Source organism: Engystomops pustulosus, chromosome 10, assembly GCF_040894005.1.
Source record: "Engystomops pustulosus chromosome 10, aEngPut4.maternal, whole genome shotgun sequence".
NCBI lineage: Eukaryota > Metazoa > Chordata > Amphibia > Anura > Leptodactylidae > Engystomops > Engystomops pustulosus.
In genome coordinates, this window is record NC_092420.1 from 91032886 (window position 1) to 91046703 (window position 13818).

The 13818-nt window shown below is 46.9% G+C and overlaps 1 protein-coding gene across 4 annotated transcripts in view; it reads right to left on the bottom strand.

The window, feature by feature from the left end:
* Positions 1-11691, bottom strand: part of IPO13 (importin 13) — a 43341-nt gene extending 31650 nt beyond the window's left edge. For 2 of the 4 annotated variants that reach the window (XR_011850379.1, XM_072128243.1), the window contains exons 1-2: positions 5004-5222; positions 3236-3527 (exon numbers count right to left, since the gene is read on the bottom strand). Coding sequence is in view for 3 of the 4 variants with exons in the window: in XM_072128243.1 (XP_071984344.1) it covers positions 3236-3292 (57 nt within the window). In the remaining variant the exon portion in view is untranslated. Of the gene's footprint in view, positions 1-3235; positions 3528-5003; positions 5223-11607 lie in introns of those variants that run through there. The other 2 variants (XM_072128245.1, XM_072128244.1) reach the window with 2 other exon arrangements.
* Positions 11692-13818: the final 2127 nt, after the last annotated feature.

Consider the following 13818-nt stretch of genomic DNA (forward strand, 5'->3'; position numbering starts at 1 on the left):
CGGGGTGTATGGTATATAGCTGTGGTGGCATCTACTTTACCAGTCCTGCTACTAAGCGATAAGAAGGGGATGAACGTAGCCCAGCACTGGGTAACATATGGGATGTAGCTGCGCCGGCACTAGGTGACATATATGGGATGTAGCTGCGCCGGCACTAGGTGACATATATGGGATGTAGCTGCGCCGGCACTAGGTGACATATATGGGATGTAGCTGCGCCGGCACTAGGTGACATATATGGGATGTAGCTGCGCCGGCACTAGGTGACATATATGGGATGTAGCTGCGCCGGCACTAGGTGACATATATGGGATGTAGCTGCGCCGGCACTAGGTGACATATATGGGATGTAGCTGCGCCGGCACTAGGTGACATATATGGGATGTAGCTGCGCCGGCACTAGGTGACATATATGGGATGTAGCTGCGCCGGCACTAGGTGACATATATGGGATGTAGCTGCGCCGGCACTAGGTGACATATATGGGATGTAGCTGCGCCGGCACTAGGTGACATATATGGGATGTAGCTGCGCCGGCACTAGGTGACATATATGGGATGTAGCTGCGCCGGCACTAGGTTACATATATGGGATGTAGCTGCGCCGGCACTAGGTTACATATATGGGATGTAGCTGCGCCGGCACTAGGTTACATATATGGGATGTAGCTGCGCCGGCACTAGGTTACATATATGGGATGTAGCTGCGCCGGCACTAGGTTACATATATGGGATGTAGCTGCGCCGGCACTAGGTTACATATATGGGATGTAGCTGCGCCGGCACTAGGTGACATATATGGGATGTAGCTGCGCCGGCACTAGGTGACATATATGGGATGTAGCTGCGCCGGCACTAGGTGACATATATGGGATGTAGCTGCGCCGGCACTAGGTGACATATATGGGATGTAGCTGCGCCGGCACTAGGTTACATATATGGGATGTAGCTGCGCCGGCACTAGGTTACATATATGGGATGTAGCTGCGCCGGCACTAGGTTACATATATGGGATGTAGCTGCGCCGGCACTAGGTTACATATATGGGATGTAGCTGCGCCGGCACTAGGTTACATATATGGGATGTAGCTGCGCCGGCACTAGGTTACATATATGGGATGTAGCTGCGCCGGCACTAGGTTACATATATGGGATGTAGCTGCGCCGGCACTAGGTTACATATATGGGATGTAGCTGCGCCGGCACTAGGTTACATATATGGGATGTAGCTGCGCCGGCACTAGGTTACATATATGGGATGTAGCTGCGCCGGCACTAGGTTACATATATGGGATGTAGCTGCGCCGGCACTAGGTTACATATATGGGATGTAGCTGCGCCGGCACTAGGTTACATATATGGGATGTAGCTGCGCCGGCACTAGGTTACATATATGGGATGTAGCTGCGCCGGCACTAGGTTACATATATGGGATGTAGCTGCGCCGGCACTAGGTTACATATATGGGATGTAGCTGCGCCGGCACTAGGTTACATATATGGGATGTAGCTGCGCCGGCACTAGGTTACATATATGGGATGTAGCTGCGCCGGCACTAGGTTACATATATGGGATGTAGCTGCGCCGGCACTAGGTTACATATATGGGATGTAGCTGCGCCGGCACTAGGTTACATATATGGGATGTAGCTGCGCCGGCACTAGGTTACATATATGGGATGTAGCTGCGCCGGCACTAGGTTACATATATGGGATGTAGCTGCGCCGGCACTAGGTTACATATATGGGATGTAGCTGCGCCGGCACTAGGTTACATATATGGGATGTAGCTGCGCCGGCACTAGGTTACATATATGGGATGTAGCTGCGCCGGCACTAGGTTACATATATGGGATGTAGCTGCGCCGGCACTAGGTTACATATATGGGATGTAGCTGCGCCGGCACTAGGTTACATATATGGGATGTAGCTGCGCCGGCACTAGGTTACATATATGGGATGTAGCTGCGCCGGCACTAGGTTACATATATGGGATGTAGCTGCGCCGGCACTAGGTTACATATATGGGATGTAGCTGCGCCGGCACTAGGTTACATATATGGGATGTAGCTGCGCCGGCACTAGGTTACATATATGGGATGTAGCTGCGCCGGCACTAGGTTACATATATGGGATGTAGCTGCGCCGGCACTAGGTTACATATATGGGATGTAGCTGCGCCGGCACTAGGTTACATATATGGGATGTAGCTGCGCCGGCACTAGGTTACATATATGGGATGTAGCTGCGCCGGCACTAGGTGTTATATATGGGATGTAGCTGCGCAGGCACTAGGTGATATATATGGGATGTAGCTGCGCCGGCACTAGGTTACATATATGGGATGTAGCTGCGCCGGCACTAGGTTACATATATGGGATGTAGCTGCGCCGGCACTAGGTTACATATATGGGATGTAGCTGCGCCGGCACTAGGTTACATATATGGCATGTAGCTGCGTCGGCACTAGGTTACATATATGGGATGTAGCTGCGCCGGCACTAGGTTACATATATGGCATGTAGCTGCGCCGGCACTAGGTGATATATATGGGATGTAGCTGCGCCGGCACTAGGTGATATATATGGGATGTACCTGCGCCGGCACTAGGTGATATATATGGGATGTAGCTGCGCCGGCACTAGGTGATATATATGGGATGTACCTGCGCCGGCACTAAATTATATATATGGGATGTAGCTGCGCCGGCACTAGGTGATATATATGGGATGTAGCTGCGCCGGCACTAGGTGATATATATGGGATGTAGCTGCGCCGGCACTAGGTGATATATATGGGATGTAGCTGCGCCGGCACTAGGTGATATATATGGGATGTAGCTGCGCCGGCACTAGGTGATATATATGGGATGTAGCTGCGCCGGTACTAGGTGATATATATGGGATGTAGCTGCGCCGGCACTAGGTGATATATATGGGATGTAGCTGCGCCGGCACTAGGTGATATATATGGGATGTAGCTGCGCCGGCACTAGGTGATATATATGGGATGTAGCTGCGCCGGCACTAGGTGATATATATGGGATGTAGCTGCGCCGGCACTAGGTGATATATATGGGATGTAGCTGCGCCGGCACTAGGTGATATATATGGGATGTAGCTGCGCCGGCACTAGGTGATATATATGGGATGTAGCTGCGCCGGCACTAGGTGATATACATGGGATGTAGCTTCCCCGGCACTAGGTGATATCTTGGGCACACAAATAGTCACTTACTTTCTCCACATTGTCCATGGTGAAGTCCAGGCTCTGCTGCTCCTGCCTGCGCTCCATCTCTGGACCTAGGGGAGGGGGGAAGGAGGTGATTGTGGATCCGTTTTTGCTTTCAGATGAGGATGACAGTGAATCAGCACATCCCAGCGTTGTGATCCATCCCTGCTCTGCTCTTCTTAGTGCAGCTCGCACACAGCTCGGAGGGGAGGGGGCACTCACAGACGCCTCCCAGCTGACTAGATGACAGCACTGCTGCTTGTGTGCAGGTATCCAGGCTGCCCAAGGAATGTGGACCCTGCAAAAAGCACAAGCAGACGAGTGAACACTTCTCCATAGCGAGTGTGCACTCTCCTGTGTTATTAGTTTACCTCCCCTCTCCTGTATCAGTCTTTGACTCATGTGAACTCCCCTATATTGTGCCTATATCTCCAGAGCATGCACTCCCTCTCATCCTGTATTCCCAGATACTGTGTCGACCCCAAAAGTGCATTCTCCTGACCCTGAATCTCTGTACTGGCTGAGTGTGCACTCTCCTTCCTATTCTATATCTGTACTGGCTGAGTGTGCACTCTCCTTCGTATTCTGTGGCTCTACTGGATAAGTGTGCACTCTCCTTCGTATTCTGTGGCTCTACTGGATAAGTGTGCACTCTCCTTCCTAGTCTATAGCTGTAGTGGCTGAGTGTGCACACTCTTTCCAATTATGTGGCTGTACTGGCTGAGTGTGCACTCTCCTTCCTATTCTGTGGCTCTACTGGATAAGTGTGCACTCTCCTTCCTAGTCTATAGCTGTAGTGGCTGAGTGTGCACTCTATTTCCAATTCTGTGGCTGTACTGGCTGAGTGTGCACTCTCCTTCCTAGTCTATGGCTGTAGTGGCTGAGTGTGCACTCTCTTTCCAATTCTGTGGCTGTACTGGCTGAGTGTGCACTCTCCTTCCTTGTCTATGGCCGAGTGTGCACTCTCCTTCCTAGTCTATGGCTGTACTGGCTGAGTGTGTACTCTCCCCTTCTAGTTTGTGGCTGTGCTGGCCGAGTGTGCACTCTTCTTCCTGGTATATGGCTGTAGTTGCTGAGTGTGCACTCTCCTTCCTAGTCTGGCTGTACAGGCTGAGTGTGCACTCTCTAGTCTATGGCTGTACAGGCTGAGTGTGCACTCTCTAGTCTATGGCTGTACAGGCTGAGTGTGCACTCTCTAGTCTATGGCTGTACAGGCTGAGTGTGCACTCTCTAGTCTATGGCTGTACAGGCTGAGTGTGCACTCTCTAGTCTATGGCTGTACAGGCTGAGTGTGCACTCTCTAGTCTATGGCTGTACAGGCTGAGTGTGCACTCTCTAGTCTATGGCTGTACAGGCTGAGTGTGCACTCTCTAGTCTATGGCTGTACAGGCTGAGTGTGCACTCTCTAGTCTATGGCTGTACAGGCTGAGTGTGCACTCTCTAGTCTATGGCTGTACTGGCTGAGTGTGCACTCTCCTTCCTAGTCTTTGGCTGAGTGTTCACTCTCCTTCCGAGTCTTAGGCAGTACTAGCTGAGCGTGCACTCTCCTTCCTAGTCTATATCTGTACTGGCTGAGTGTGCACTCTCCTTCCTAGTCTATGGTTGTACTGGCTGAGTGTGCACTCTCCTTCCTAGTCTATGGTTGTACTGACTGAGTGTGCACTCTCCTTCCTAGTCTTTGGCTGTAGTGGCTGAGTGTGCACTCTCCTTCCTAGTCTATGGCTATCCCCCCTGTATGCTGGACTACCGGCCTGCTCCCCGCAGCCTCCCTCACCCTGCAGCCTCCCGGTGTGGCCGGCTCCGCTGTCTCCCTCACACAGTGACACACTCCAGCTGGGGTCCTGTCCGGCCTGCGGGCTGCCCCGGCACATGCCTGACTCTCAGGGAGCCATACACCGGCAATAACCTGATGGCTTCTAGCACGGGGGCATGTCCGATGTCCCGGGGACCGGCGTGTGATCGCACGATCCGTAACTACCGCACACAATACGGGCAGAAACGGACCACGAGGCAAGGACCCCGCCGCGAGGCATCATGGGAGATGTAGTCTGCGAAATGGATCCTGTGATGCAGCATACACTGCCTGTCAGTATTCATCATCTATTGCTCCCTGTTATCACCTTATTCATACCGTGCAGGGTCCTGCCATGTATCATACACTGCCTGTCAGTATTCATCATCTATTGCTCCCTGTTATCACCTTATTCATACCGTGCAGGGTCCTGCCATGTATCATACACTGCCTGTCAGTATACATCATCTATTGCTCTCTGTTATCACCTTATTCATACCGTGCAGGATCCTGCCATGTATCATACACTGCCTGTCAGTATACATCATCTATTGCTCTCTGTTATCACCTTATTCATACCGTGCAGGGTCCTGCCATGTATCATACACTGCCTGTCAGTATTCATCATCTATTGCTCTCTGTTATCACCTTATTCATACTGTACAGGGTCCTGCCATGTATCATACACTGCCTGTCAGTATACATCATCTATTGCTCTCTGTTATCACCTTATTCACACCGTGCAGGGTCCTGCCATGTATCATACACTGCCTGTCAGTATACATCATCTATTGCTCTCTGTTATCACCTTATTTATACCGTGCAGGGTCCTGCCATGTATCATACACTGCCTGTCATTATACATCATCTATTGCTCTCTGTTATCACCTTATTTATACCGTGCAGGGTCCTGCCATGTATCATACACTGCCTGTCATTATACATCATCTATTTCTCTCTGTTATCACCTTATTCATACCGTGCAGGGTCCTGTGATGTATCATACACTGCCTGTCATTATACATCATCTATTGCTCCCTGTTATCACCTTATTCGTACCGTGCAGGGTCCTGAGATGTATCATACACTGCCTGTCAGTATAGATCATCTATTGCTCCCTGTTATCACCTTATTCATACCGTGCAGGATCCTGCCATGTATCATACACTGCCTGTCAGTATACATCATCTATTGCTCTCTGTTATCACCTTATTCATACCATGCAGGGTCCTGCCATGTATCATACACTGCCTGTCATTATACATCATCTATTGCTCTCTGTTATCACCTTATTCATACTGTGCAGGGTCCTGCCATGTATCATACACTGCCTGTCAGTATACATCATCTATTGCTCCCTGTTATCACCTTATTCATACTGTGCAGGGTCCTGCCATGTATCATACACTGCCTGTCATTATACATCATCTATTGCTCCCTGTTATCACCTTATTCATACCATGCAGGGTCCTGCCATGTATCATACACTGCCTGTCAGTATACATCATCTATTGCTCCCTGTTATCAGCTTATTCATACCATGCAGGGTCCTGCCATGTATCATACACTGCCTGTCATTATACATCATCTATTGCTCCCTGTTATCACCTTATTCGTACCGTGCAGGGTCCTGAGATGTATCATACACTGCCTGTCAGTATAGATCATCTATTGCTCCCTGTTATCACCTTATTCATACCGTGCAGGATCCTGCCATGTATCATACACTGCCTGTCAGTATACATCATCTATTGCTCTCTGTTATCACCTTATTCATACCATGCAGGGTCCTGCCATGTATCATACACTGCCTGTCATTATACATCATCTATTGCTCTCTGTTATCACCTTATTCATACTGTGCAGGGTCCTGCCATGTATCATACACTGCCTGTCAGTATACATCATCTATTGCTCCCTGTTATCACCTTATTCATACTGTGCAGGGTCCTGCCATGTATCATACACTGCCTGTCAGTATACATCATCTATTGCTCTCTGTTATCACCTTATTCATACCGTGCAGGGTCCTGCCATGTATCATACACTGCCTGTCAGTATTCATCATCTATTGCTCCCTGTTATCACCTTATTCATACCGTGCAGGATCCTGCCATGTATCATACACTGCCTGTCAGTATACATCATCTATTGCTCTCTGTTATCACCTTATTCATACCGTGCAGGGTCCTGCCATGTATCATACACTGCCTGTCATTATACATCATCTATTGCTCTCTGTTATCACCTTATTCATACAGTGCAGGGTCCTGTGATGTATCATACACTGCCTGTCATTATACATCATCTATTGCTCTCTGTTATCACCTTATTCATACCGTGCAGGATCCTGCCATGTATCATACACTGCCTGTCAGTATACATCATCTATTGCTCCCTGTTATCACCTTATTCATACTGTGCAGGATCCTGCCATGTATCATACACTGCCTGTCAGTATACATCATCTATTGCTCTCTGTTATCACCTTATTCATACCATGCAGGGTCCTGCCATGTATCATACACTGCCTGTCAGTATACATCATCTATTGCTCTCTGTTATCACCTTATTCATACCGTGCAGGGTCCTGCCATGTATCATACACTGCCTGTCATTATACATCATCTATTGCTCTCTGTTATCACCTTATTCATACCGTGCAGGATCCTGCCATGTATCATACACTGCCTGTCAGTATACATCATCTATTGCTCTCTGTTATCACCTTATTCATACCGTGCAGGGTCCTGTGATGTATCATACACTGCCTGTCAGTATACATCATCTATTGCTCTCTGTTATCACCTTATTCATACCGTGCAGGATCCTGCCATGTATCATACACTGCCTGTCAGTATACATCATCTATTGCTCCCTGTTATCACCTTATTCATACTGTGCAGGATCCTGCCATGTATCATACACTGCCTGTCAGTATACATCATCTATTGCTCTCTGTTATCACCTTATTCATACCATGCAGGGTCCTGCCATGTATCATACACTGCCTGTCAGTATACATCATCTATTGCTCTCTGTTATCACCTTATTCATACCGTGCAGGGTCCTGCCATGTATCATACACTGCCTGTCATTATACATCATCTATTGCTCTCTGTTATCACCTTATTCATACCGTGCAGGATCCTGCCATGTATCATACACTGCCTGTCATTATACATCATCTATTGCTCTCTGTTATCACCTTATTCATACCGTGCAGGGTCCTGTGATGTATCATACACTGCCTGTCAGTATACATCATCTATTGCTCTCTGTTATCACCTTATTCATACTGTACAGGGTCCTGCCATGTATCATACACTGCCTGTCAGTATACATCATCTATTGCTCTCTGTTATCACCTTATTCACACCGTGCAGGGTCCTGCCATGTATCATACACTGCCTGTCAGTATACATCATCTATTGCTCTCTGTTATCACCTTATTTATACCGTGCAGGGTCCTGCCATGTATCATACACTGCCTGTCATTATACATCATCTATTGCTCTCTGTTATCACCTTATTTATACCGTGCAGGGTCCTGCCATGTATCATACACTGCCTGTCATTATACATCATCTATTTCTCTCTGTTATCACCTTATTCATACAGTGCAGGGTCCTGCCATGTATCATACACTGCCTGTCAGTATACATCATCTATTGCTCCCTGTTATCACCTTATTCATACCGTGCAGGATCCTGCCATGTATCATACACTGCCTGTCAGTATACATCATCTATTGCTCTCTGTTATCACCTTATTCATACCATGCAGGGTCCTGCCATGTATCATACACTGCCTGTCATTATACATCATCTATTGCTCTCTGTTATCACCTTATTCATACTGTGCAGGGTCCTGCCATGTATCATACACTGCCTGTCAGTATACATCATCTATTGCTCTCTGTTATCACCTTATTCATACCATGCAGGGTCCTGCCATGTATCATACACTGCCTGTCATTATACATCATCTATTGCTCTCTGTTATCACCTTATTCATACCGTGCAGGGTCCTGCCATGTTATCATACACTGCCTGTCATTATACATCATCTATTGCTCTCTGTTATCACCTTATTCATACCGTGCAGGGTCCTGCCATGTTATCATACACTGCCTGTCAGTATACATCATCTATTGCTCCCTGTTATCACCTTATTTATACCGTGCAGGGTCCTGTGCTGTATCATACACTGCCTGTCATTATACATCATCTATTGCTCTCTGTTATCACCTTATTCATACCGTGCAGGGTCCTGCCATGTATCATACACTGCCTGTCAGTATACATCATCTATTGCTCTCTGTTATCAGCTTATTCATACTGTGCAGGGTCCTGCCATGTATCATACACTGCCTGTCATTATACATCATCTATTGCTCCCTGTTATCACCTTATTCATACCGTGCAGGGTCCTGTGATGTATCATACACTGCCTGTCAGTATACATCATCTATTGCTCTCTGTTATCACCTTATTCATACCGTGCAGGGTCCTGCCATGTATCATACACTGCCTGTCAGTATACATCATCTATTGCTCTCTGTTATCACCTTATTCATACCATGCAGGGTCCTGCCATGTATCATACACTGCCTGTCATTATACATCATCTATTGCTCTCTGTTATCACCTTATTCATACCGTGCAGGGTCCTGCCATGTATCATACACTGCCTGTCATTATACATCATCTATTGCTCTCTGTTATCACCTTATTCATACAGTGCAGGGTCCTGCCATGTATCATACACTGCCTGTCAGTATACATCATCTATTGCTCTCTGTTATCACCTTATTCATACCGTGCAGGATCCTGCCATGTATCATACACTGCCTGTCATTATACATCATCTATTGCTCCCTGTTATCACCTTATTCATACCGTGCAGGGTCCTGCCATGTATCATACACTGCCTGTCATTATACATCATCTATTGCTCTCTGTTATCACCTTATTCATACCGTGCAGGGTCCTGCCATGTATCATACACTGCCTGTCAGTATTCATCATCTATTGCTCTCTGTTATCACCTTATTTATACTGTACAGGGTCCTGCCATGTATCATACACTGCCTGTCAGTATACATCATCTATTGCTCCCTGTTATCACCTTATTCATACCGTGCAGGGTCCTGCCATGTATCATACACTGCCTGTCATTATACATCATCTATTGCTCTCTGTTATCACCTTATTTATACTGTACAGGGTCCTGCCATGTATCATACACTGCCTGTCAGTATTCATCATCTATTGCTCCCTGTTATCACCTTATTCATACCGTGCAGGGTCCTGCCATGTATCATACACTGCCTGTCAGTATACATCATCTATTGCTCTCTGTTATCACCTTATTCATACCGTGCAGGGTCCTGCCATGTATCATACACTGCCTGTCAGTATTCATAGTCTATATTTGACACTTATATTTTTAGCTTTTCCATCCGATGTGTTTCATGACCTATTCCTCCATCCTGGCCTTTTCGTTATACCCTATATGTGTCACCCATAGTGACCTATATACATCCGTCCATGCCTTCCTTATACAGTCATCTATATATGTATGGAGTATGAAATAACAGATATGAGCCCTGCACAACAATCACTATTATTGTTGGTTTATAGACACAGTATTAACTATGAACCATGTACAAAAACCATAAAATTCTAAAATATAAATAATCTTTATTTTTAACAAACACGCACGCTGAGCACCCTCTGGAGAATTAGTTAGTAGTGCGCATGCGCTAGGACCTGTATTCGAATCTGCCAAATACGTCCTTACTTGCTGCGCATGCGCCTGTGCCATTATCCTCTCAATACAGGAGTATTCCGGGCTGTATATATGTATGACGACAAGTGCATTACTAACTAGTAATGACATATTGCACTGTGTATTAACAAGGTATTATGTATGCATACCTCTAATATAGCAAGCAAACATAAAAAATAAAGAAATAATACACTGAAAAGTATATACACTTACAAACAAGTGCCTGGCTTAGTAAAAGTGACATATGACACTGTGGGGCACATTTACTAAGGGCCCTGCGGCCACATTTTTGTGTTTCGGGTTTCCCGACTATTTCCCTTTTGCACCGCAATTCACTGGGTTTTTGGCGCATGCGATTGGACTTTTTGCACAATCGCGTTGACTTTTATGCGACACAAATCGGGGGTGTGACCGTCAGACAACCAACCGTTTCGGACTAAGCGCGGGATTTAACATTCAAAATTGTGTCGCAAGACAATGCACTCATATACACCGGGAAGAAGGTGAACTCCTGGGACCTGAGCGGGGAAGCGACACATGCAGGAAATTGAACGCACAATCTTAGTGAATTGCGGCAGATAACGCACCTTGGGGAACGTGAAGGGACTGGGTAAGTAAATGTGCCCCATAGTGTCAATATACATAGATGGTTTTCCAGATATACACCTAACCAAACTCCATTCTATACACTAGGTCACATAACCACAGGTGTCTACTGACTGCCATTTTCTGTAATAGTGACAAATAACATATTTTAGTTTTGTATCTAATACTAATAAAATCAGCGTGTGACCTGTATAACCAGTATAGTGTTGCCCACTTTCTGCATTTTACTGGTAGATGATAACATGGCGGACCTCTGAGGAGAAGCGCTAGGCGGGAACCACTCGTCGGTTACAAGCTCATTGACAGCTGGTGCAGCCAATCAGAACGGCGGAGAGTCCCGCGAGCGGCGCCTGTACAGGTCCCGGGTAGGCGGAGCTGCGCGCGGGGCGGGATTAGTGCGCCTGAGGAGAAATGAGCGGGAACAGAGCGGAATGACGGAGTGTGAGGCCGGTAATGGCGGCATCGAGGTCCGTGCTGCGATATCATTACACTGCGCTGGTTCTACTTTATATGTTCATTGTTTTTTTATTATGTTCAGAAGGACTCTGTACATTTTGTGCCTAGGTTCTCTGGTAAATCTTATATTTGTGTAAGCAGTCTCTGCTGTAAGGAAGTGTAATCTGCACGATGTATATGTATATGCTCCTTACCTTGTGCCTATCTGTGTCCACCACATAATATATACTAGAAATCAATGTATTACAATTAAAAAGGGGTCATGTCTCCACCGTGTTGTATCCATAGGGTGCGGTCACACGTGGCGTTTTTGGCTAAGTTTTTTGAAAACGCATCAGTATTTGCCCAGTTTTCCCAATTATCTTAATTAAAATCGGTCAAAAATGTGTGCGGTTTTTAACAGGCGGCCTAAAAACGGGTTCAAAACGCCACGTGTGACCGCACCCTTAGGCCGGCGCCACACGTGGCGCTTTTGTCTGCGCTTGCAAACGCAGAAAAAGTCGCGCCTACCGGGGTGGGCCACGGCCCGATCGCATCGGCCTTCCAATGGAAACGCCTGCGATCGGGAACGAGACGCCGGTGTTTTGCCTTAAATTAACGCAAAACACCGGCGGCTCGTTCCCGATCGCAGCCGTTTCCATAGAAACGCCGATGCGATCGGGCCGAGGCCCGCCCCGGTGGGCGCGACTTTGTCTGCGTTTGCAAGCGCAGACAAAAGCACCACATGTGACCGCACCCTAAGAGGATTACTGAGCAAATGTCATTGCACGTCATAAAAACCTGAGCCCAACATGTTGTATACGGCTGTATTCACACTCAATGGAGGTTTTGAATTTAGAAACGCCATCGTTAGCAGGCATCATGCAAACTATGGAAAACACACTGGACCACGTGTATTAAAGCCCATTCGCCAGTTTTTCTGTCGGATTTTGCACATTCTTTTAACTGCAAACAGCTTGCTCAGGTATTAATATAGAGTCCGCACACATTTATGTCACGGCTGCACTATACCTGACGCAACACAAATTTCTGCAATGAAAGGAGCGTTCTGGTGCTCAGTCAGATCCTGCGCCACTTTTATCAAAACTCGTGCAGTCTGTACTATGTGCAGTTGACTCATCAGCACTGGCCCTATGTCTAAATGAATGTGGCGCCCCCTCCACTACTGAAGTGTGCACCAACTTTCTTTATGGTGCACCTTCGTCATGGGATCTGGACACCCTTTTAGGTGCAGAATTTTGTGGTGCATCGGATACAGTGCAGCCGCGACACAAAACTGGCGCAGACACTTTAATAAATGTGGGCCATTATGCTCATTTTCGATTGCATGGCCCACATTTATTAAAGTGTCTGCACCAGATTTGTGACTGTGTCCGACAAGACAGAAAAATGTGCATCTAAGGGTGAAAACACGTGGCGTTTTTAGGCCGTTTTTAGTAAAGCGTTTTCAGATTGGAAAAAAAACGTATGCGGTTTTGGAAAACGCATGCTTTTTTGACCAGTTTGAATTAAGATAATTGGTCAAACCTGTCAAAAACTCACGCGTTTTTAAAAACCGCCAGCGTTTTTTACGATCTGAAAACTAAAAACGGCCTAAAAACGCCACCCTAAAGGGGCGAGTTACTGCTGAGGCGCAGTCTAATTCTGCAGCATGAACAAAGTGCACCGAAAAAATGCTGCCTACTTCCCCGAGCAGTGCAGGGGGCGCCTGATTCATAAAGGGTGTCAGAATTCATGAAACGTGTCCTGCACACTACACAGGCAACTCCACATAGAGCAGACTGCACAAGTTTTGATAAATTTGGGCCAAGCCCCTCCTCGTTCCGGTTGACTTGCGTTTCTAAATGTACGACTACCAAAACATGTGACTGCACCTTTATGTGCTTTGTAACTTGTTAATAAACAAGAAGCACTTACTCATAGATCCAGGAAGCATGACGTG